We start from the raw sequence: 21,586 nt of genomic DNA on the forward strand, positions 1-21,586 counted from the left end.
GGGGCAAATCTTGAGGGCCTTCAAAAGGACAGTGTGTCACTTAATACTTTCAAACTCCATCTCTGAAGGCCTTCAGTATCTTGTTTCTTTTTATCTAGATAGTGAATTTAGGAAATTACATTATGATGACAGTTCTGTTTACGAAAGCTCACCTCAGTGTGAGCAAAATGCTATCAAAATCTGTCTAAAGAGAAATATGCTTTGGTTATATGTTAAAATGAGATCTGCAGAAATCTGTGCTGTGTGGGGCCGCTGAAGTTATAACTGTGTAATATTTCATGTAAACATAACATGGTGCCCTAACATCTTTAGTGAGTGGTGTGTATAATTACTTAATGTTCAAATTTGTCTCTTATTAGGCCTCAGCACATTGTTTTGAGGACACGTGCTTACAGCTTGGCAGTCTAGCGGAAGGAAGAAATGTTCTCTACCTGTTAATTTTCTTGAACTAATGTGCTCAGCTGTTTTGTCAAATAACTAGTTGTGTACAGGTCCTGGTCATGTATCATTTCAAGGATGTATAAGCTGTTCTTTGAGGGGGAAAAAGAACCTGGTTTGTGGCTTTTTCAGATTAATATACTGTCTACATCTGCTGGCAAGGTGAAGGTTTGCCTTCTAGGCTGTTCAGGTGATTATCTCAAAAATGGAAAATTAATGCAGAACATTTCACTTTAAAAATCAGACTTTTTATTTTAAAGGAGTAGGTAGTAGCTGCATGTCAGACGGTGAAGTCTACCTGCTGCTAAATAGTTGTTTGTCCCCCTTGTTTTCTTCATTGTAGTCTGAGATTAGCTTTACTAAATGAAGCAAAAGAGGTGCGAGCGGCAGGATTGCGAGCCCTCCGCTATCTCATTCGAGACTCCAGTATTCTCCAGAAGGTGCTTAAGTTGAAAGTGGATTACTTGATAGCCAGGTAATTTTTCTCTTACTTCTTGTTGTAAATTGTACAATTGTAAATCCCTTGTGTTTTCATGGTTGAAATAAGTGAGAAAAAGTGTTTTCATATCCTCTTACATTCTTGATATGTAGTTTTATGAAACTATTTTTCTTCAATATGACTTTAAAAGTAGAAGGATAATAGGTCACACCAGCTAATCCAAATAAAATGGTGTCCTAATATATGATATACAGTGAGTAATCTAAAAAATTACTGGTTTTCAATCATAAATGCCATTAATCATAAAATGATCTGTGGTGTTATTAGAAAGTTGAAACATCAGTAATTTTGGTGTGTTAAGTTGTTTTATGGGAGTTATTTTGATTCTTTGTATTATAGTACCTCGGAGCCTCTAGTACAAAGTCAGGGCTCAAAAAGTAGTTCATACCCAAGAATTTGTAATCTAAGTATAACCCATGACACAACAAAAGAATACCAAAAGGCAAACTAACAATAAGGTAATAAGATCAGCATGTTGAATAGATGTAAATATTAGCATTTCCAGTGCTTCCTTTGTTAAAATCTTGTTGGATTTCATATACTGATATAGATGTGTGTGTTTCTGTTTATAAATACACACAGAGTCAGTTTTAGTGTGCTGTTTAATTTTGTTGGAGCAAAAGGACTTTTCTGATCTGAGAACACACACGAAACAGGTTGATGTGAAACATTACAGAGACTTTGTTTAGTCTCATTTGAAATGACAGATGCAGCTAGCTCAGAAAATATTTGTTGAAGCTGTTATGCCTTGCCGTTGTGTATTTGAGAACATTCTAGTGATTTAATTATAATGAAGATAACTGAAAAATACATAAACCGAAGCTAATTGACCAATCATAATGAGTGTGCTTGCTGAAAGGCAGAATATTTAAAACAATCAGTCATAATATTTTTCTTTTATTTATTCAATTACATAAATATTAACATGAGTTGTTAGCAGTTAAGGTGAAAGTTAGTGTTGTTATAAACAAAATGTGTTTTTTAACTTATTTTAGGTGCATTGACATACAGCAGAGTAATGAAGTAGAAAGAACACAAGCACTTCGATTAGTCAGAAAGGTAAAATCTAACTGTATATGGTCTTATCAGCTCTGCCAGTCAGTTGTGCTGAATCCTGGTTTTCTCCACCAGCAGTTGTGTTTTTTTCCCACACAGTCTCTCATACCTTATTTTATCATGTGAGAACAAATTATAGCTGATAATTCAAAAGAAAGGAGAAAGGGTAGTGCTGAGACTTGTTTTGATTTTAATCTCTTGCCACTGAGAATCTCTAATGGGCTAGAAAAATCTAGCTAATTTTCCTTTGATAGAGATCATACTGGACAGGATCTGGGGAAAAACGTATCAAATTATGTATGAAAGGGTATAAGAACCATATTACTAAGTTTCATCTAATGATTTAACTTTATTGTATCGTGTTTTTAAGCATCTGTGAGTCAAGGATGGGAGATTTTCTGCTAGTTGAGAAATGAGGCAAATTGCCGTCACTGGAATAATCAATTGAAGGAATGGTTCTAGCCTTACTGCTTTATCCGTAAAGGCTGATGCTCTCCATAGTTCTTTTCTCAGATACACAATAAGATATAGTTAGTCTGTGATGGTTACTGTACTGTGTATCCATGGATATGAGAGGTTTGAAGCTGTCATAGCTGCGTTTTCAAGTTCATCCTAAAGAAATTGGCATATACAGCTCCTGAAAGTGTTTTTTTCAGGCAACATAGTATCCTGCCTTTGTACTGGACTTTACTATGCTTTATCAGGCTTATATTCTACTTCTACTGAGCATGTTAGGAAAAAGGCTCGAGTAAAGTTTGAAGTAATTGGAAGAATCGTTCCCCAGGAGCACTGTGTGTTTTTAATCTATTTTGAAAGTATATGTATAGGTTGAAAATATGGACATTTGATGTGCAACCTCTTTTCTTATAATAAGCTCACTTGGTTTTTGTCTTACAGAAGAGGCAGTATACTTGTTTAACAATTACACCAAAAAGACAGTTAAAGCTTAAACACCACCACCCCCACCAAACCCAAACAAACAAAACCCATAACCATAAAGGAATGGATCCTTGAGCAAGTAGCAATTTATAAAAGTTCTTTACTAATCTGCTTTAAAAAAAGAGCTACAGTGTAGAGCCAGAATAACTTAAATCAGGAGAAGGAATGGAAACACATTTATAATTGGTTTTATTAGGGTCAGAAATTTGTCCTTATTCCTGAGCTTTTTTGAGCATTTCCTGGTTGAGCAAAGACCTCTGTCTTGGTTGAAAGAAACAAGAGGAAGTAAGAGAAATAAATACATTAGTTTGATTTGAAAAGATGATCCTGAAAGATAAGCATTTAAAAAAAAAAATCATATAGCTGACTACCAGTGCTGGGTTTTTTTCCATCACTATACAAGGATGCTATGCATGGGGTGCCTGTACATGCATGGAATGTACATACTATACAGGGCTGCTGATGGTTCTTCAATGTTGAGAACTATGTTGATGAAAGGTGTTTCCTAACATCTTTTGCTGCCTCGAACATACTTTTTTCCCTAAAACACAATGTCAGACAAACAAAAAGGCACCCAACCTGGCTACCAGTAAAGTTAACACCTTTTTCATATCCTGTCTGGACTACTGCAGTTAAGCGTGCATTGGCATAGAGCTGTCCATACTTGAGAAGCTCTCTCATAAGGAATACTGTGACACACATCTTAATAGGTAGATTTTGTATTTTCACAGTGTCTTTTTGTTACCCCACTCTTGCCCTTTTCCCGTCTCTTTTCATCTCTATTAATATGACAGACTCAGTGCTTTGATACCGAAATTACGAAAAGGTTATATAAAGCTCTAAAAGAAGAAAATGAATGGAAAATAAAACAATCATTTGTGCAGGAGATAGTTTATTGTGAGCCGTGGAAGAGCTGAGCTGGATTCCACCAGCATCACAGTACTACTGTTTTCAGTTTCAAAGTCTGGATGCAATTCTGTAACATCATCTTTGATAGCAAAAATGCCTATGTAAGAATAGCATATATAAAAAACTTTAATTTTAAAATATTCTCTCACTTTCTTCTCTTCCTTTTCATGGAGTAGAAAAACAAAATATAAAATATTAATCCTGTTCTATGAATTTATGAAAGATGCAATGATAAACTTGCTTTAAAAAATGTGCAGGTTAAAGTAGTATAGGAAGAGAAAAGAAACAACTTTAAACTTTTCAAACTTGATTTCTGATGTTTTTGGAAGGCTTTGAGTGCTCACTGTCTCTTTTGACTGTAATCACCTCTACATTCCTTCATAAGAGCTTTGCAATTTAGCAGTGTCTTAAGCCATGAAAAGGATGGCATAAAGTTTCTTCAGAAGTCAGTAAGACCATTTTTTAAAATAATTTAATAGGATGTTTTATTTTCAAGGCAGAAGTCAGTTAGGTACAATGTGAACCACCTTCTTTCTTCCTCTTTTTTGAAGGAATGTTTAAAGACCAAATTCGTAGTCTTTGTTACTTATTTCAACATAGCTGCTTTTAAGTAGCCTTGCATCTCCTGTCCTTAGTCGTTAGAACCGCATTTTGATACCTAGAGCAGAATGAAAGCAAAAGTTTGTATTTTGTCTACTAGTGTACTTGGAATTGAATATTAAAAGAAATTAAATTCTCATGTCTTAAAACCAAAGAAAACAATGAAGCAGGAGAGCCTTCAGAGGCTGTTTGTGTCCTCACACTAAGTACATGTCAGTATCAGCACGAAAAAAGGTTACAATTTTGTAGAGTGAATTGGTATACCCATTCTGTTGCTAGTTCTTGTTACTTCATGCCATTGTAAAAGTGAAAGACTGCATGGGTGGGGAAGAGTTTCTTTTTTCTTTAGAGTCCTATCTTAAAGCTTCCTGTTTTGTGGGTGTTAAAATTATGTATGACAGGAAGTTTCTCGAAAACATGTCTTAAAATTAAACTTGTTAAAGTGTTCCAATGTATTTGTCATAATGGTTGATCTCATTTTAACATCTTCTGCAAAGAAGGTAAAACAATTCCCTTTGTCTGAGCAAATATCTGTAAGACATCTAAGGGAGCTGTAAAATAATATAGGACAAAACAGTTTTGGAAAAATAATGAAAGTAAACCTGCTTTTGTTGGGACGAAAGAGGTACTGAACCAAACCTTGGAAAATCAGCTTTAAGTTTTTAGGTGTTTGATGGATAGTGAGTATTTTTTTTTTACATCTCAGTTATTTATTAGTAGAAAAAAATGAGATGGTTGAGTGGGCTGTAACACATTACATTGTTCCATTTTTAAGCAGTCAGACAAAAAAAAACCTACTTCCTCCTTAATTATATATCTGTTTAGTGATGATCAGGTTCCATAGTATGGAGGATAGGTATAGTTAATTTTTGCAAACTATGAAAAAATCTGAACAAACAGCTATTCAGCCTCTGTAGTCAAAGCCTCATTTGGAGGAGGGTGAGGAGTGGTGGTATTGGTTGGTTTTTTTGGAGTGGGGTTTTTTGCCTTTAATATGTGCACAGTCTTACTCCTTAATCTATTGTAAATTCTGATTGTCCTAAACTCACAGCTGAGGATTTCCATGGTGCAGGACCTCTTTAGTAGTGTAAATGAGCATTGGCTATTAAGATCTGTTCTTCTTTTCAGTCTCAAATTTGTTGCAATTTTTTTTTAGTTGAAGAATTAATGATTTCATAATGGACGCAGGTCTTGTGTTCCTCTTTTCAGCTTAATGTGTTCAAGGGGGGTGTGTGTGTGTTTTGTGCCATAGCTGTATAACTTGGGATGAAGTTGAATTACGCTGCAGTTCTAGGATGATCAAGTACTATGCAAGAGGATATAGGGGTGTTACTGACAGTTGCCTTCCAAATGCTATAGCAGCTGCTTCTGTTGACTGTCCTTTTTTGTAGTCTACAGCAATCTACAGGATCTCTCTGCAAAACAGGGATTTTGGTTTTGGCTAATTAAGCAGTTGAATAGGTATTGAAGAATCTGCTGCAGTATAAATGAGTATTATAGAAGAGTTTATAATCTATTCTGTGTCATTGAACAGCATTCTTTGTCACTAAAGAAATTCTTGGGAAAAAATACAAAAAAGGTAGCCATAGTTCTCTCTGCAGTAGTCATCTTTTTAACCCTTTCCTATATGATAAAATAATATAAAAAGAGAATGTTAAAGTAAATTGACAAAAGAAGAATTTCAAGTACAAAAATAGGTTTGAGGATTTGCCAGATACAACCAAGTAATAGATGGAGTGGTCTGTCTGGTGGTATCTAGGGAACAGAACACTGGTGAATCTGTGAGTATATTTAGAGAAATGTTATGAAGAAACCAGAGAATATTACGAAGAAACCAGAGGGCTTTTTCTTTCATTTTTGGCAGATGATCACTGTGAATGCTTCCTTGTTCCCCAGTTCTATTACTAATTCTTTGATAGCAGTTGGAAACGATGGTCTTCAAGAAAGAGACAGAATGGTTCGAGCATGTATAGCCATTATCTGTGAACTAGGTAAGATGACCGAAAGCTGATTATGAAAAATTTGGCATGGTTGTAATCCAGTTTCTCTTCTGTGGGTTTGTATTAAACAGGTTGTATTCAAAAAATTAAGGGTATTTGTTTAATAATTAGATGTTAAATGTTCTTAATGTTGGTTTCATGGATTTTAGTCATTAGTTTGATATAAAACAAAATCACTTTAACCTAAAACCTCTTAAGTGAAATACCTGAGGATTTAAGGTGCTGTTCTTTCCTTTAAGACTTGCCAATCTTTGATTTACCTTAAAAACATTTCCCTGCTGCAGGTGATGTTTCTAAAACTAAGGGATTGGAAGTAGGGAGAATTCCATACATGAGATGCTGACGAATGTACAAGAGTTCAGAGAATTACAAAACACCTTTCTTTAAAAATTTTTACAGTGAGTACTGTGGTTAGCTGGCTTCTGGAAGTCAGTATTTTTGTCCATGTAAAGGCCATTTGGACAGCGGTTTATGCTAACTCCCTATACTTTTACATAGGTGCTGATTTTTAAAAGTTTTTTTCAAAATCAATAAATGAGAAAACTTCAGCAATGTTTTCAAGAAACAAACTTCTATTTTAAAGAAATAAACAGCCTGTTACTCTTCTGTATTCTAGTATAAATATTTTATCCATGTCATGTCAGTCCAGAAAGCACAAAACCTTTTCCTGGGGAAATCCAGAAACTACTGCATGGGAACTTTGTTGGAAATAAGTTGGGAAATTCCTACACAATGGTGACTGACTGACCAGTATTTTTGTTCATGATAAATTAATCCAAAATCTCAATTCATTGCTAAGTCAGTTCCATTAAAAACTTTCCATGTGCCTCAGCAGTGTTCAAGAAGAAGAAGTTACGCGTACTAAAGAGATGACAAAGTCGACATTGGAAGCTGTGAAATGTTTTCTTTCCCATCACTGGCCAAAGTGACATGTTTTTCTTAATTTAGCACTTCAGAATCCGGAGGTGGTGGCTCTTCGGGGTGGTTTAAGTACCATCTTGAAAAATGTGATTGATTGTCAACTAAGCAGAATAAATGAGGCTCTGATAACTACAGTTTTGCACCTCATTAATCATCCAAAGACCCGACAGTATGTGCGAGCAGATGTAGAATTAGAGGTGGGTTCAGTTTTACTTCTTTAGTGACAGAAATCAAAGATTGTATTGCTAATGAAAATGTTTAGTTTTTGTCTCAGATTTCACCCTCTGTGTTAGTGCAAAATGTTTAAAATACAACATTTTAGGCTAAGAGCATAGTGATATGTAAAGCAGGAATAACATAACAGATTGGAGTGGGACTGAGGAAAGGGCAAGACCCTGTATTCTCATGTGAAAGTAATGCATGTCTTTCTTTTGTTTAGCGAATTTTAGCTCCTTACACAGATTTTCACTACAGGCATAATCCAGACACAGCAGAAGGACAACTCAAGTAAGTGTTAGTGCTGCTACTTGTGCTGCCACTTGTGTTCATGGTATTGGAATTAAGCTATTTTTCTTTCCGAAGTGAAAATAAAAGCAATGACCTAATACTGAACTACTTGTAGTTGAGTACAGTGGGTTAGGATGCAGCTTCCTAAAATACTGCTAAGCATTTAAGGTTTAAAAAGGCTTGTTTAGCCTGGAGAAGAGAAGGTTAGGGTACACCTTCCCCTGAATAGCAGCTTTTCTAATACCTATGAAGACATTATCAAGAAGATGTAGCCAGAACCTTTCATGGTGGTAAAAGGTGAGAGGACAAGAAGAAAGAGAAATTGAAACAAGAGGTTCCAACTTGATATTGGCGGGGGCGGGGGCGGGGGAGGGATTTTCTTTGACACCAGTTGGAAAAGGCTGTCCAGGGAGGTCCTGCAGTCTTCATCCTTGAGAGTTCCTAAGACCCAACTGGATAAAGCCTTGAGTATAACCTGGTCTAATCTGATCACTGACAACTTCTTTGTGTAGGAGTTTGGACTAGAGACCTCTTGACATTGCCTCCAACTTGAATTATTCAGGTTTTTTAATTATCAAATGGCATTAGTTGCTTAGGTCTCAGTAACTGAATAAGGTCCCAATCTTTAGGTCCTTGCTGTAGACTCACTGTCAGTGGAGGTGCAGAGTGATTCATCTGACCACATATAGATGTTTACTTTGACGTTATCCTCCTACCATGGAAACTCCGCTAAAAAAGGAAAAGTAACAATAGTTTAAAATTCTAATCTTTGTGTTGTGTATATACATTGCATAAATACATATACACACATATATGCGTAAGTAAAAGATTTCCTCTTACTCTGGATTTTATCCCCCATCTAAAATCTCGGTTAAGTACTTTTTACTTGTCATGTTAGTAACATGATTTGTTTTATAGCAGTTAACTGTATTATGACATTTGTTGTTTTAATGACAGGGAGGACAGAGAAGCACGGTTCCTAGCTAGTAAAATGGGAATAGTGGCAGCATTTCGATCATGGGCAGGTAAGACTTCCTTTTGTTTGTTTGAACCTGGATGATTGGTAGGGAAATTTTCCTTTCTGGAAACAGAATCTGTCTCATTTGATGTGTCTGATTTCTATCCATATGCTCCTATAATGCTACTAAGACGTGTTTTGATATTGCAAAATTGGAGGACACATACCTGTTTTTCTTTGACTACTGACAAGACATAGCTTTTTTTCCTCGCTATATAGAATACCTTAAAGTTGTACGTTGATGGTACTTCTCCACATTTGTTGGGTGAGAGGATGTTGAAAATAACATCATATCATAAGAATTTGCCTTTGAGATGGTTCTGCCACTGTAAATAAGAAATCTTTTTTGTCTATGTGAAGGGATACCAACAGTATAGTTTCATTATCACCGTCTTTTACCAGGTGGCATAGCTGAAGAGAAATTGCAGGTGGATATAGTTTGAGATTTTTCATGTAGAAGACATTGCTAAATTGAAAAAGCAGGGGTTTGCATTTTTCTAAATTCTTTCTCTGCATTATTACAACATATAACATGAAGATACTGTGTCAGACTGCTCATTCTTTGAGTCAAGACAGTGTCTTGCAGATAAACTAAATCATTTGATATGACCATTTACCAAAATTTTGAGTAGGATTTTTATCGGCTGTACTTAGGAAAGGTTCAGACTGTTCAGAAAGCATTTTTCATTGTAAGACTATTTATTTTTTAATGTTCTGAAAATCATCACTAAGCTTAATTTAATATCCAGATATCCTTCAAAAGTTTCTCATGTGTGTTCTCACTTGTTAGAGAGGAAGCTTGGGAAGTTTGTGACAACTTTGAACCTTCTAGGAAGCAGTTTCTGATAGGAACATTGTTGCATCTTCTCTTACTCAGACACTTAGAACTAACAACATATGCCTGAAAGTTCAAGTGACTTGAAGAAACAATTGTCTTGGAATATGTTATTTGCCATGGCACTTTTACTGTTACACATTCATCCTTTTTAATATTTCTTGTTATGTTAGAGACGTATGTTTTGTACGAAATGTCCTTATACTGTCAGTCTTGCCAAAGGACATGTAGCTAAACCAAGCTTGAGGATGTTGATTTTTGTTCTGGCTTTTTGAGTGAGTTTCTTGCCTGTCTGTACTATCTGCTGTGTTCTGCTGTTCTACTCTCCTTATTTTCTAGACTGGGTTATTCTTCAGAGCTGATGGTTACCATGTCCTTTATCCTTGTGCATGATCATGCCCTTAGTGATAAAATTGGGGCAGGCAACAATGACTGCATGCACCCAGTTCTATTCCTGCATTGCAGTTGGGATGTGGCCACTATGTGCTCTTGGAAAAGGCCTCCAAGGTGCACTGTGGAACATATTTAAATGCCTTTAGTGTGTCTGTTGTGACATGTGCATATCTTAAGTCTTTGTGATGTGGAAGTTTTGAGATTGAGGACTTTCTTCAAGTTCATATAAAGTGCATCTCATTAAAGTTGAATTTGTATTAGTGAAAATAAAAATATGAGCAGATGATATTTTTAATCTTGTAGTTTTTAAGGAGTAACAGGTTAGGTTTATTTCTGATATACAAGACAAAAAGGTATGCAAACCTGGATTCTTTTTGTTCATTCAGAGTTGAATTTGGAGAAACTTATTTTCTGGATAGCATGTTTCTGTAAGCTTTAATTTCTTCTGTGAAGTATGAAGAGAGGTGGTCAAGGAAATGAGCAAGGTTACTGTTTTTGCAGCCATGTTTTTAATAAAGAGATTGTATATAAATTGAGGCTGAAAATCAGAGTAAGCTTTAGGTAGTATTCTGTAACATGTAGAAACAATTTGAAGGTTTTCCCTATTAATATTGAAATATTAAACTAATTGAGTAAAAATACAGTGTAAAAGGACCAAATTATAAGAGAGGCTCTGAGATTATATGCAGAGTTAAATCTGTGTTGAAACTTCTGGAGATGAACACTGGTCATTTGGGAAAAGACGGTTTAAAACGATGTACAGAGAATGTAATTCCAAGTGTGTTTAAACTTGCTGTTCAGAATTCACTTGAGATTAAAAGGAACTGAGTAATTTGTTAGGTTAAGGTACAGCTGTTGGGTTAAGGTACAGCTGTTGATGGAGAAACTTCCCACAGTTCTGCCAAGAGGATGCAAATCTTTCAGGTTTAAGATTCATTCTTTGGCAACTTTGTCTTTACTTTCTGCTATTCTTCCATGGAAATGTTGGTTTTGCTGGTAATTTGAAAATACTGTTCATAGTAGGAAGGGCGAAAGTAGCTATAGTTTTTAATGAGGAAACAAAGTTTTGTGATTTAGAAAGTTCTGTTAAATATTATTGATTGGAAAGGAGATGACATTATAAAGGTGAAAATGTTTATGATTAGTAATGTTTGTCATCTGTACTTGTATTCAAACTGGAACTTGACCTGGACAGGCTGGAGAGTTGGGCAGAGAGAAACTTAATGAAGTTCAAGGGCAAGTGTAGGGTCCTGCACCTCGGACGGAATAACCACATGCACCAGCACAGGCTGGGGGTTGACTTGCTGGAGAGCAGCCCGATGGAGAAGGACCTAGGAGTCCTGGAGGACAAATTGACCATGAGCTAGCAATGTGCCCTCGTGGCCAGGAAGGCCAATGGTACCTTGGGGTGCATTAGGAAGAGTGTGGCCAGCAGGTCGAAGGAGGTTGTCCTTGCTCTCCACTCTACCCTGGTGAGGCCACAGCTGGAGTGCTGTGTCCATTTCTGGGCTCCCCATTTCAAGAAAGACAAGGAACTACTGGACAGAGTCCAGCAGAGGGCAATGAAGGTGATGAGGGGACCGGAGCATCTCCGTTATGAGGAGAGACAGAGAGCTGGGTCTGTTCACCCTGAAGAAGAAAATACTGAGAGAGGGTCTGATCAGTGCCTACAAATACCTTAAGGGTGGGTGTCAGGAGGATGAGGCCAGACTCTTTTCAGTGCTGCCCAGCGATAGGTTAAGAGGCAACAGGCACAAACTGAAACACAGGAAGTTTTGTCTGAATATGAGGAAGAACTTTTATACTTTGAGGGTGGCAGAGCACTGGAACAGGCTGCCCAGAGAGGTGGTGGAGTCTCCATCTCTGGAGATACTCAAAACGCACCTGGATCTGCAACCTGCTCTAGCAGGGGGGTTGGACTAGATGATCTCCAGAGGTCCCTTCCAACCCTAACTGTTCTGTGAAACTGAATTTAACAATGTATCTAGTGCTTTTCTGTTTGGTGAGGGAATATTATTATGTATTTAATGTTTTCTAGGTATTATCAGCCTGTGCAAACCTGGAAATTCTGGGATTCAGTCTCTTATTGGGGTACTCTGTATACCAAATATGGAAATACGGGTAGGTGGTAAATATTTAGTACTGATGAAGGAATAATATTGGATATTTTAATTAACATATTCTTAACATTTTAACAATTCAGTAGTTTAAACACAGACTCCAGTTAGGAAATCACTACCCTTGAGTTTTTGACCCCCAAATTCAAGTCTGTAATTCCATTATAAAATTCCTGTGAGAATGGAAGCACACCCTGTATGTCTGAGAGGAGGGAATGGAGGAGAAAAAAGTATGTCAATTGTTTGTGTTTTTTTTTCTCTGAAAGTCAGAGCAAGTTCACAAGAGCTGCAGTTACAAGTTTAAAGCATAATAATCAGAGTTGAATCTGAGATAGATTAAAATGTTTCTTTCCAATTACCTGTTAAGCCAAGAAGTTCATGGTGGCAGCAGTTACTGTTCTAAAAATCTGTAGTCCAAGTAGCCTGAGCTTCTGTAGAATTCGTAGTGCCAATAATGCACAGCTTTAAAGTAAACAAGCCCCTTCCCTTCTCTTCTCCAGATTATTTCAGTTTATGAAAATAAGCATGTTAGCAAAAAAGGAACCACTGAAACAAATACACCAATTTTAGCACTCTATGGAAATGTCAAGTTTAATATTAAATAGTGAACAAAAGGACAGTTTTTGTAAATCTATAAAATTCCTGTTGTGGTTTTTTTTTTTGGTAGCGAGGTCTGCTTGAAGTTCTCTATGATATATTTCGCCTTCCTCTCCCTGTTATTGCAGAAGAATTTATTGAGGCACTTCTCAGTGTAGGTAAGTGTGTTTAGAACTAGCTTACATAAAAATTCTCTCTATCTAGCTCTTCTACAAGTTCAAACCCTTCACTATCTCCTCTATATCTTAAATTATGTCAATATTAACTGTTTCATCACTGAATTCATTGGGTGCTCTGAAGTCCTGCTTAAAATTCTTTGTCAACTGTTAAGTGTTGTAAGTTTGAAAGATCAGCAGTGGAGTGTAATGGAGCATCTACACAGAAGACGGTGTAATCATTACTACATATTAGACTTCTTTGAAGTGTTGGAAGCATTAGTAATGTAGAAGTGTTAGTGAATGTTACAGAAAAGTTACTAAACAGTCTCTTCTATGTATTGTGTATCTGCTAGCTATCTTCATTGCACTTTAGCAGACTTCTACTATTCCTAGGGCAAGTGTATGCTTTTTCATATCTTTATATTTAGCAGAGTTACTCTTTTATCTTTAGAACTCCTCCTTTGTAAACCCAAGCGTATCCTCTGCTTCATCTCACACTGCAAAAGTTTCAGCCTCTAATGTTCCAGCAATTCTCTTCTCTAAACTCTTGTCATAAATGTTTTGTCCTGTAGTTGATTACAAAAACTTAATCCTTGTTCTGTGTTTATAAGCAAATAAGTCATTGTTGCAAACTTGCTACTTTGTGACATATGGATGTGCGTTTTTAAAGGAGTTATGGTGTTTTCTGTTAAACAAGTTTAATGTGTTTATGAATTGGAAATGTCATTATTTTGGTTGACAGATACAGTCTTTGTCCTAGCTTTGAAGTTAGCCTTGCTTTGTTCAGAAGTGTGGATAAGATGACTTGTTAGAGATCCCTTATGATAAAATTTTCTATAATTTGAAACCTGAAATAATATTTGTTGAGAAGAACTATTATTGACCTACTGACATCCATTAAAATAACACTATGAAATCCAATGTTATAATTACCATTGTCCATATTTTCTTGTTCTAGATCCAAGCAGGTTTCAGGACTGCTGGAGACTTTCTGATGGCTTTGTAGCTGCTGAAGCTAAAACTATATTACCCCATCGAGCGAGGTCAAGGTGAGCATTTAATGAACTTAGACTAAACCCTTGTTTTTGTTTTGTTTTGATGTTGACAAAGTACTTGTTTTCTTGCAGACACAGTAAGAAAAGAATTTTCTAAACTGGTTGCATACTTTTTTCCTCCTTAGGCCTGATCTCATGGATAATTATTTGGCTTTAGTGCTCTCAGCTTTTATTACCAATGGACTTCTAGAGGTAAGTGATGACTTCAAGTTTGGCTAGATGGTTGCTACTTTTTTCCTGTAAACATTAAAATAAGATGTTATATATTAAATGTTGTAATAATCTTTTAACTTTTTGAAGGGTCTGGTCGAAGTGATCACAAGTAGTGATGACCATGTATCTGTTAGAGCAACTATCCTTTTAGGAGAACTTTTGCACATGGTAAGTAAAACTCTTTGCTGAGAATAAATAGTATTAGTTGCTACTTGTAAATAGGTATTTCCTATTACAGCTTTGAATTTGTGTTATGAACTTGGAATATCTACATTTTATCAGAGTGGTAGGTTAATTTACATTACATCTTTTGGCACTTCATGTATTAAAAACAGTATGAATCAGTAGGAAGGCTGTTTGCAAAGTATTGAAAGTGCTAGGAATTCTGCTCCAAGGATAATACTTGGCGCTGAAACTCTCACCAGTATACTTCTTTGCCTCAGTAGCCAGTTGCATTTTTAAGCTGGAGTCCTGCAAACTCACCCATCAGTTACTGTGTCTGGGAAAGGGACCTTTGCTGACTTTTGCTTTTCTTAGAATGCTGGTAGCCCTCTGGGAGTGTGTTTAGCTTTCTGCCTCACAGGCTCAGCAGACGAAACTTTTTGTCATGATCAGGTTGATGTGGCTGGGGCACTTGATGGTACTTGTGCAGACAACTCCAACTTGGTGGAGTGCTCTTTCAACACTGCTGTGGGTAGCCCCTGCTACAGAGAAGCTGAAGGCCTCTTGCTTTGTTCCACTTCCCTCTACCTAACAAACATTATCTTCTACAGTAGCTTCTCTCTCTTAAACTATTTTGGTATTCAGATGATATTGTTTTCATATACACTCCAGTGCTACCTTTCAGCCTCCCAAGGAACTGTTAATCATATGTGAAGTGATACGACTTACCTTTCTTGCAAAACAGTTCTTTTATTTTTCCCATCATTTCTTGATAACAAGAATAACATATGCAGAAGAGCACTTTTTGATCAGTTTTCTTGAGGGTTTTTTTAACCTTTTTTCCAAATAAACTACTTCATAAGAGATGGTAAGTTTGTGAATTACGAGATACAACTTAAAAAGACTTGAATATGAAGTATCAGACATAGTCTGCCTCTTCAGACTACCAGCTTATTTCAGTGGTGCTTAATGGTCCAAAAAACAAGATCACGATCTTCAGATACAGGATTGCTTATTGCTACAGTGATTTACAACATTTCAGCTCAGCAGCATGGGTCACAATCACAACAAATCTGTTCTTTAGTCTCTTCAGTGATTTTTCTTTAAATAATTGGTGGAATTTCTGGAGTATTCAGTCAACCATGTAGTTTAAAAAGAGGAATCTGTAATAATGTATGCTATTTTTCTCGTTTCCAAAATACTTTTGAATGGGAGTGACTGTTACTGACATTTGAGTATGCTGCAACCATAGGTGTTTTTTTTTGTTTTCTGAAGAGATGATTATGACAGAGATGACTGTTTATCAAAATACTCAATGAATATTTGTACTTTCACTTAGTTTTAAGAGATTGAAGTAATTTCTTTATCTTTGTTATTCTATAGTTTCCAAAAGTATTTGCCGAACTACATGTGTTTCCCAAAACAAAAGCAATTAAATGTCTGGTAACTTAGAAATTCATGTTAATTAGTCAGATTTTTTTTGTGCAGAAAGTTTTTTTATAGAAATCATCAGCTTAAATTGTATTTCTGATTTTAGATTTTTTAGTACTTTTGTACATGACACATTTGATGCTTCGTGTGTTTTTGCATGTTACCACTTAAACCACCAGTGCAAACAATACAGATTAGAAGGCTCTGGAATCTAAAATTGTTTCAAGTTACTTTCAGTTGTATTTCAGAGTGATTAGTTAGATCAAATACTCAAAACACTATGTGTAATTATTACTCTGACATAATATAAAAGGAAATTTTGTTGTAATGGATTTGTGAAAGTCTTGTGAAAAGTGGTAGCTTCTTCAAATGTTGATCCTAAAGAGATGGATGAAAATGTTGTAATAAGTTATTCTGACTGGTCTTTTGTTGTTTTTTAGGCAAACACAATTCTTCCTCATTCTCACAGCCATCACCTGCACTGCTTACCAACGCTAATGAATATGGCAGCATCTTTTGACATCATGAAAGAGAAAAGACTGTAAGAATTCTAAATTACCCTTAAAAGCAAAAATACTTGCATCTCCTTTTCTCCCTGCAGTTGAGTAAAAGCCTACATTACAAGTTTTCTGGTAGCTGAAACCACTGCTATCTTTATTTAAAAGCAAACAAAATGCTTACACGTAGAAATGCTCTGTCACACTTACTAGGGAAGTTTCCAGTGCATCATTCCAAAAGTGTTTACAGTAACAACTTAGAAATTTGGAAAGAAAGTTTTGATAGCAGATTTCAGAACTCTTTTGCATAGATTGCAGGATTTTTACAGAGAATTTTTCTTAAATGAAGTCTAAGGCACTGTTTGACCAAACAATATCCAAGAGGTGTTCTATTTCACATTTCTTTTTTGGCGTTTTGATGCAATTAAACTTTCAAAATGAAAAAAACCTGTACCAATTTTTTTCTTCTGTTGTTTATCTGTAGCTAATTAAATAGTGATAGACCAGATCAATGAGGAGTTATTAGTGTGAGCAAGAGCGAAAAAATGTAATAGTGACATGGAGCTGGCTATTTGTGGTTGGTTGTTTGGTTTTTTTTTTTTTAAACTATTCAGAAGAAAATTATAATTGTAACAATAGTAACTATGTTGAAACTTTCTGGTGCTTTTCTTCAAAGTTTGCACTGATAATTTTTCAGTTCCTTTCAGTTCCATTTAAATATGAGAATATATGAACAGAAATTTTAAATTTAGTGCAGCATTCTGCAGTAGCATATAGTTAAGCAGTGTTAGGGAACTGTTTGGACATCATGGTGCCAATCAAATGAGGTATATTTAGGCATCTGACTCAAAAAATGTTTACAGAAGCTTTTTATTCCTCTTTGAACTAGAAAAACCTGAATTTTGAGACTTTAAAAAGCTATGGGCTTTTTATTTTACTTATTTTTTAGAGTTCCTCTACGTCTACTAATCTTGCAATTTAACTTCTGAAGTGCTCTGTCGTAAAATACCATCTGCTGGGTACTTCACGCCATGTAAACCACCTGAGGAAAGAAGTTAAATAATTTGATAGATTCATGTGTCTTTAAAATGTGTTTCTGTAACTCTGTGTTCTTACTTGGGCTTCTTTGTAGAAGACCATTTAAATTGAGTGTGTTGGACTTTTACTTTTTTTTATAGTAGTAAGTTATAGGAAATGTTTTTTTAATTAGTCTTGCCATTCCTGATCTGCCTTTACAGATCAGTATTCTGATAAATGTATCATAACTTTCTATTTTGTCTTTCATTGTGTTGTCAGTGATAAATTACAGAATCTTTCCAAAGTGCTACGGTGAAATGATAAATGCTGCCTGCAGAGTGCTTCCAAGAAAATAAGTGCTCTTCTGCTTTTTAGTTTTCAGGATTTCTTACATGTCAGTAGAAGATTTTGATCTGTGGAAACACAGTTATTTTCCAAAAAAGGCATATCTGAAACTCCATCACAGGGTATTTCACTTGGTCAAAGCTGTGGGTTGAGAGGAAGGATGAAGAGCAGAAGCGATATGTTTGTGGATTAACTGTAGATTTTTTTGATTTTTGGCATTTGTGGACATACCTGATACAGTAGTAAGGATTCCTGTTTTTGTAGGAAGAAAGTGATTTTGTAGAAGTAGTGTTTTTCATTTGGGGATCTTGATTTTGGTCAACACTGTGTTGTTTAATACTTTGAAAAACTGTAAGCCTTGTTACAGATCAAATTTATGTAATATAGATAAGCAAACAAATTCAAAGGTATTTGTTTGAAGATAATATAAAATAAAAACACTCTCCTAACCTATGAGAATTTTTGTTCATGGGGAAGAAAGGTAGACTTACCTCCTCATTTTTAGACCTTCAGATTTTATTTGCTCTGCAGGTTGGGTTTTTTCCTGCTACCACTGTTCCGTAATTAACTGTTTCTGCCCTTGTCAGCTGTCATTTCAATTACTTCCTATCTTTTCCTCAGACTTCGTACATGCTGTTGCTGAACTGTTTAGATACAAAGAGCAGGAAACATGCTGCTGATACTCCTGCCACCTTTGTGGGGGAGGGGGGGAAAGAGCATTTACGAGAAATACTTTGTCAAAGTTGAAGCTAGCCCCCTCAGCTCTCAAGTCACCCCTAATTGCAGAGTAGAAGAAAAGGTATCAATAAGGCTCGTTCTTCAGTACTAGTAGTTCTGAAAGATAATTCTCTGTGTAACTTCAGTACAAGGCTGAGGCCTGTGGATGTATGAAAACTTGTATCAAGAAAATAATTTTCTTTTTATTTGCTTCAGAATTGTTGATCAGTTCTTTCTTGAGCTATGTTTATTTACTCAAGATACAGCAGTGGCACTTTTTAGTTGGATAACAGTTGCCAAATACTGATTGTAGTGTTTTTTTCTGTTAGACGAGCAAGTGCTGCACTTAACTGCTTAAAACGTTTTCATGAGATGAAGAAAAGAGGACCTAAACCTTACAGTCTGCATTTAGATCATATTATTCAGAAAGCAATCTCAACGCACCAAAAAAGGGATCAGTACCGTGTGCAGAAAGACATCTTTATTTTAAAGGTATTACAACTATTGATTTTTTTGAAACTGAATCTGACTTTGTGTTTTGCAAACTTAGATCCTACCCCCCAAGCTTCACTCATGTAATTCAGAGCCATTTATGTGATTTCTTTGTAGTATTTTTTTATTTAATTTGTCTTGTAGGTACCTGTGGATACTATATTGCATTGCTAGAAATTGAGTGAAATTAAAATAATTTTTAATGCTTCTGAGGACAAATTGTGCTCTTTTACTGTTAGATTCTTAATGCAGTTTACTTTCCATGCAGTTTACTTTCAAATCCAAATTACTGTGAAGCATAGCCCTTTTAATGATTGTTACATGAACAGTATTATCATGTGACAAGATTGGAAAAAAGGATGCAAGGAAACTTACTATAGTTTTTCATTTCAGGATACAGAAGAGGCACTTGTAATGAATCTTCGAGACAGCCAAGTTCTCAATCATAAGGAGAACCTTGACTGGAATTGGAATCTAATAGGGACCATACTGAAGGTGAGCTTAAGAAGGGTGTGATATTATTTTTATGAAATTGTTTGAGAAAAAATCTCCATTTCACATGTGAGCTTTAACTTTCTAATACTAATTCCCATAATCTGTTTTATTTCAGAAAATTAGGATCTTATGGCTATAATCAGTGCTGATACAGTCTCTTTGTGTACAACCCTTAAACTGTATGCAAAAAGACACTACAGTTAAATTTACAACTTTCTTAATAAGCATGTATTAAATTTTCTATAACTTTATTTGTATAGAAATAGACTTTACAGAATTAGTTATAATGACTTTAAAGCTGCTCATACTTTAGGCTTTGGTCCAAACTACATAAGGATACTGCCTTGTTCAGTTTCATAGCAGATTCTTTTTATATGTAACATCAGCTGGAGGTGGGTTATAGGTCAAACTCAGACACTTACTGAGCCACATATGCAAACTTCAGTAGTATGCAATGTTATTGTATGTTTTGAACTTATACAAATACTCCCATAGCATCAAGTTCACTACAAAATTGTTTTCAGAAAATAAAGGAAGTATCTCCAACAGGGAGGTCATTATCTTTAGATATAGATAGCTTTTAAGAAACTACCTCTTTTTTTTTAAGCAGAAAACTTACTTTTGTGTGTAATAAAACTGTGAGTGAATACTCGGTATAGTCTTCAAACTAAAATAACTCCCGTCATTCCTTGCATCAAAGCCATCCTTCTGTTGTTACCCCCAAGTAACCTTTTCTTGCTGTCATCTTTACTGTGGCGTTATAAAGATGGTGAAAGTACAAAAAAGAATCAATGGTGACAATCACAATCAAGATTGTAGTTTTTTTTTAAAAAAGAAACTAAATATTTCTGTGCATTTTTTTTCAGGGACTGATAAACTTGAGAGAACAAGAATCTGTCCAGTATAAGACCTGAATATGTATATGACAGTAGCTTTCCTCCACCAGATTTCACTGTTTACAGGCTTTTTACTACACTTACTAGATTTACTGGATTACTAGATATCTATCATTATTAAACATAGGTATTTTTACCTTTGATTCAGTATTAAAGATACTGTCAAGAAACTATTTTTCAGAATCTTACTGTTAATTAGTCTATGTAGTACTTTGACAATGGAAGTTTTATATAGTTGACCACTAAAGTGTTTCTTTTTTTTCTTTACCTGAAATTTAGGTCAAACTGTCAAGTTTCCCTGCTATCTCAGACTTCTCCAGCAGTATCTTTTCTAGTGTCCTGTCAAAAAATTGCTAATGTCTCAAAATCAGGGACTTTTTCTTTCTTCCAAGAAAATACTTGCTAGTAGCAACAAAAATAAATCTGAAATCACAGAGGCAAGAGATGGCTGTAAAAACAGAGGGAAAATATAATAAGAAGAAAGGATAGGTCCAGAGGACAGTGTTATGACTTCATGTGATCCTTCTTGAAACATCTTACAAAGTAATCAACAGAGGAGTTAAATATTGCTTATTAAAATGGTATTTAAAGTGAGCTATAACAGAATAATGATTATTTTTAGAACAAATCTGATTAATAGTGAAAACAACAACGAAAAATTATTTCCGTATTATACATATCAAATTTTTGTTATTTGCAGAGAAGGAACTGAGCAAAGTTGTTTATTTTTCCTTAGCTTTTCATAGTTTGCTGTTTTCATTAGAATTGTGACCTTGTACACATAGCATGTGACTGACATTCCCTATTCTCTAGGAAAAGATTGAACAGTTCTTAGAGAAGGGAGTGTGGGCTTTTCAATAAAATAAGAGGTTTTTTATAGGTAACATTAGGTGCAAGAAAAATTACACTACTAATTATTAGGTAAATATAATAGAAATTAGTACATTTTAGTGGCTAATCAAGGACTGACGTACAAGTTTTATATAATGCTATATTTGCTGTTTTTCTAGTGGCCAAATGTAAATCTAAGGAACTATAAAGATGAACAATTGCACAGGTATGTAAAAATTATGTAGACTTCCTTTGAAGAAAGAAATGTGGAAAAACTGGGGTTTAATATTGGTAATAAACCATTCCATGGATATGTCACATTTCTAAAACTTAATCTATAGATAAGCAGCAAAAATGGACATTTAGATAATTAGGTTGCAATATTTGCATTAAATAAACAGCTTTATAAGCGTGTTTGATTTATTTATTTTTTTTCCCCTATGCACAG

The 21,586-nt window shown here is 35.3% G+C and overlaps 1 protein-coding gene across 1 annotated transcript; it reads left to right on the forward strand.

The window, feature by feature from the left end:
* Nucleotides 1-776: 776 nt before the first annotated feature.
* LOC104158097 (rapamycin-insensitive companion of mTOR-like) lies at nucleotides 777-21,383 on the forward strand. The gene is made up of 15 exons (XM_009695662.1): nucleotides 777-913; nucleotides 1,933-1,996; nucleotides 6,306-6,432; nucleotides 7,390-7,559; nucleotides 7,802-7,869; nucleotides 8,827-8,894; nucleotides 12,154-12,236; nucleotides 12,900-12,987; nucleotides 13,946-14,036; nucleotides 14,168-14,234; nucleotides 14,343-14,423; nucleotides 16,289-16,389; nucleotides 18,754-18,916; nucleotides 19,310-19,411; nucleotides 21,318-21,383. Exons 3-15 carry the CDS (start codon nucleotides 6,306-6,308, stop codon nucleotides 21,381-21,383), a joined length of 1,275 nt encoding a protein of 424 aa, XP_009693964.1. The 5' UTR covers nucleotides 777-913; nucleotides 1,933-1,996.
* Nucleotides 21,384-21,586: the final 203 nt, after the last annotated feature.

This window comes from Cariama cristata, unplaced genomic scaffold (genome assembly GCF_000690535.1).
Source record: "Cariama cristata isolate BGI_N322 unplaced genomic scaffold, ASM69053v1 scaffold16052, whole genome shotgun sequence".
Lineage (NCBI taxonomy): Eukaryota > Metazoa > Chordata > Aves > Cariamiformes > Cariamidae > Cariama > Cariama cristata.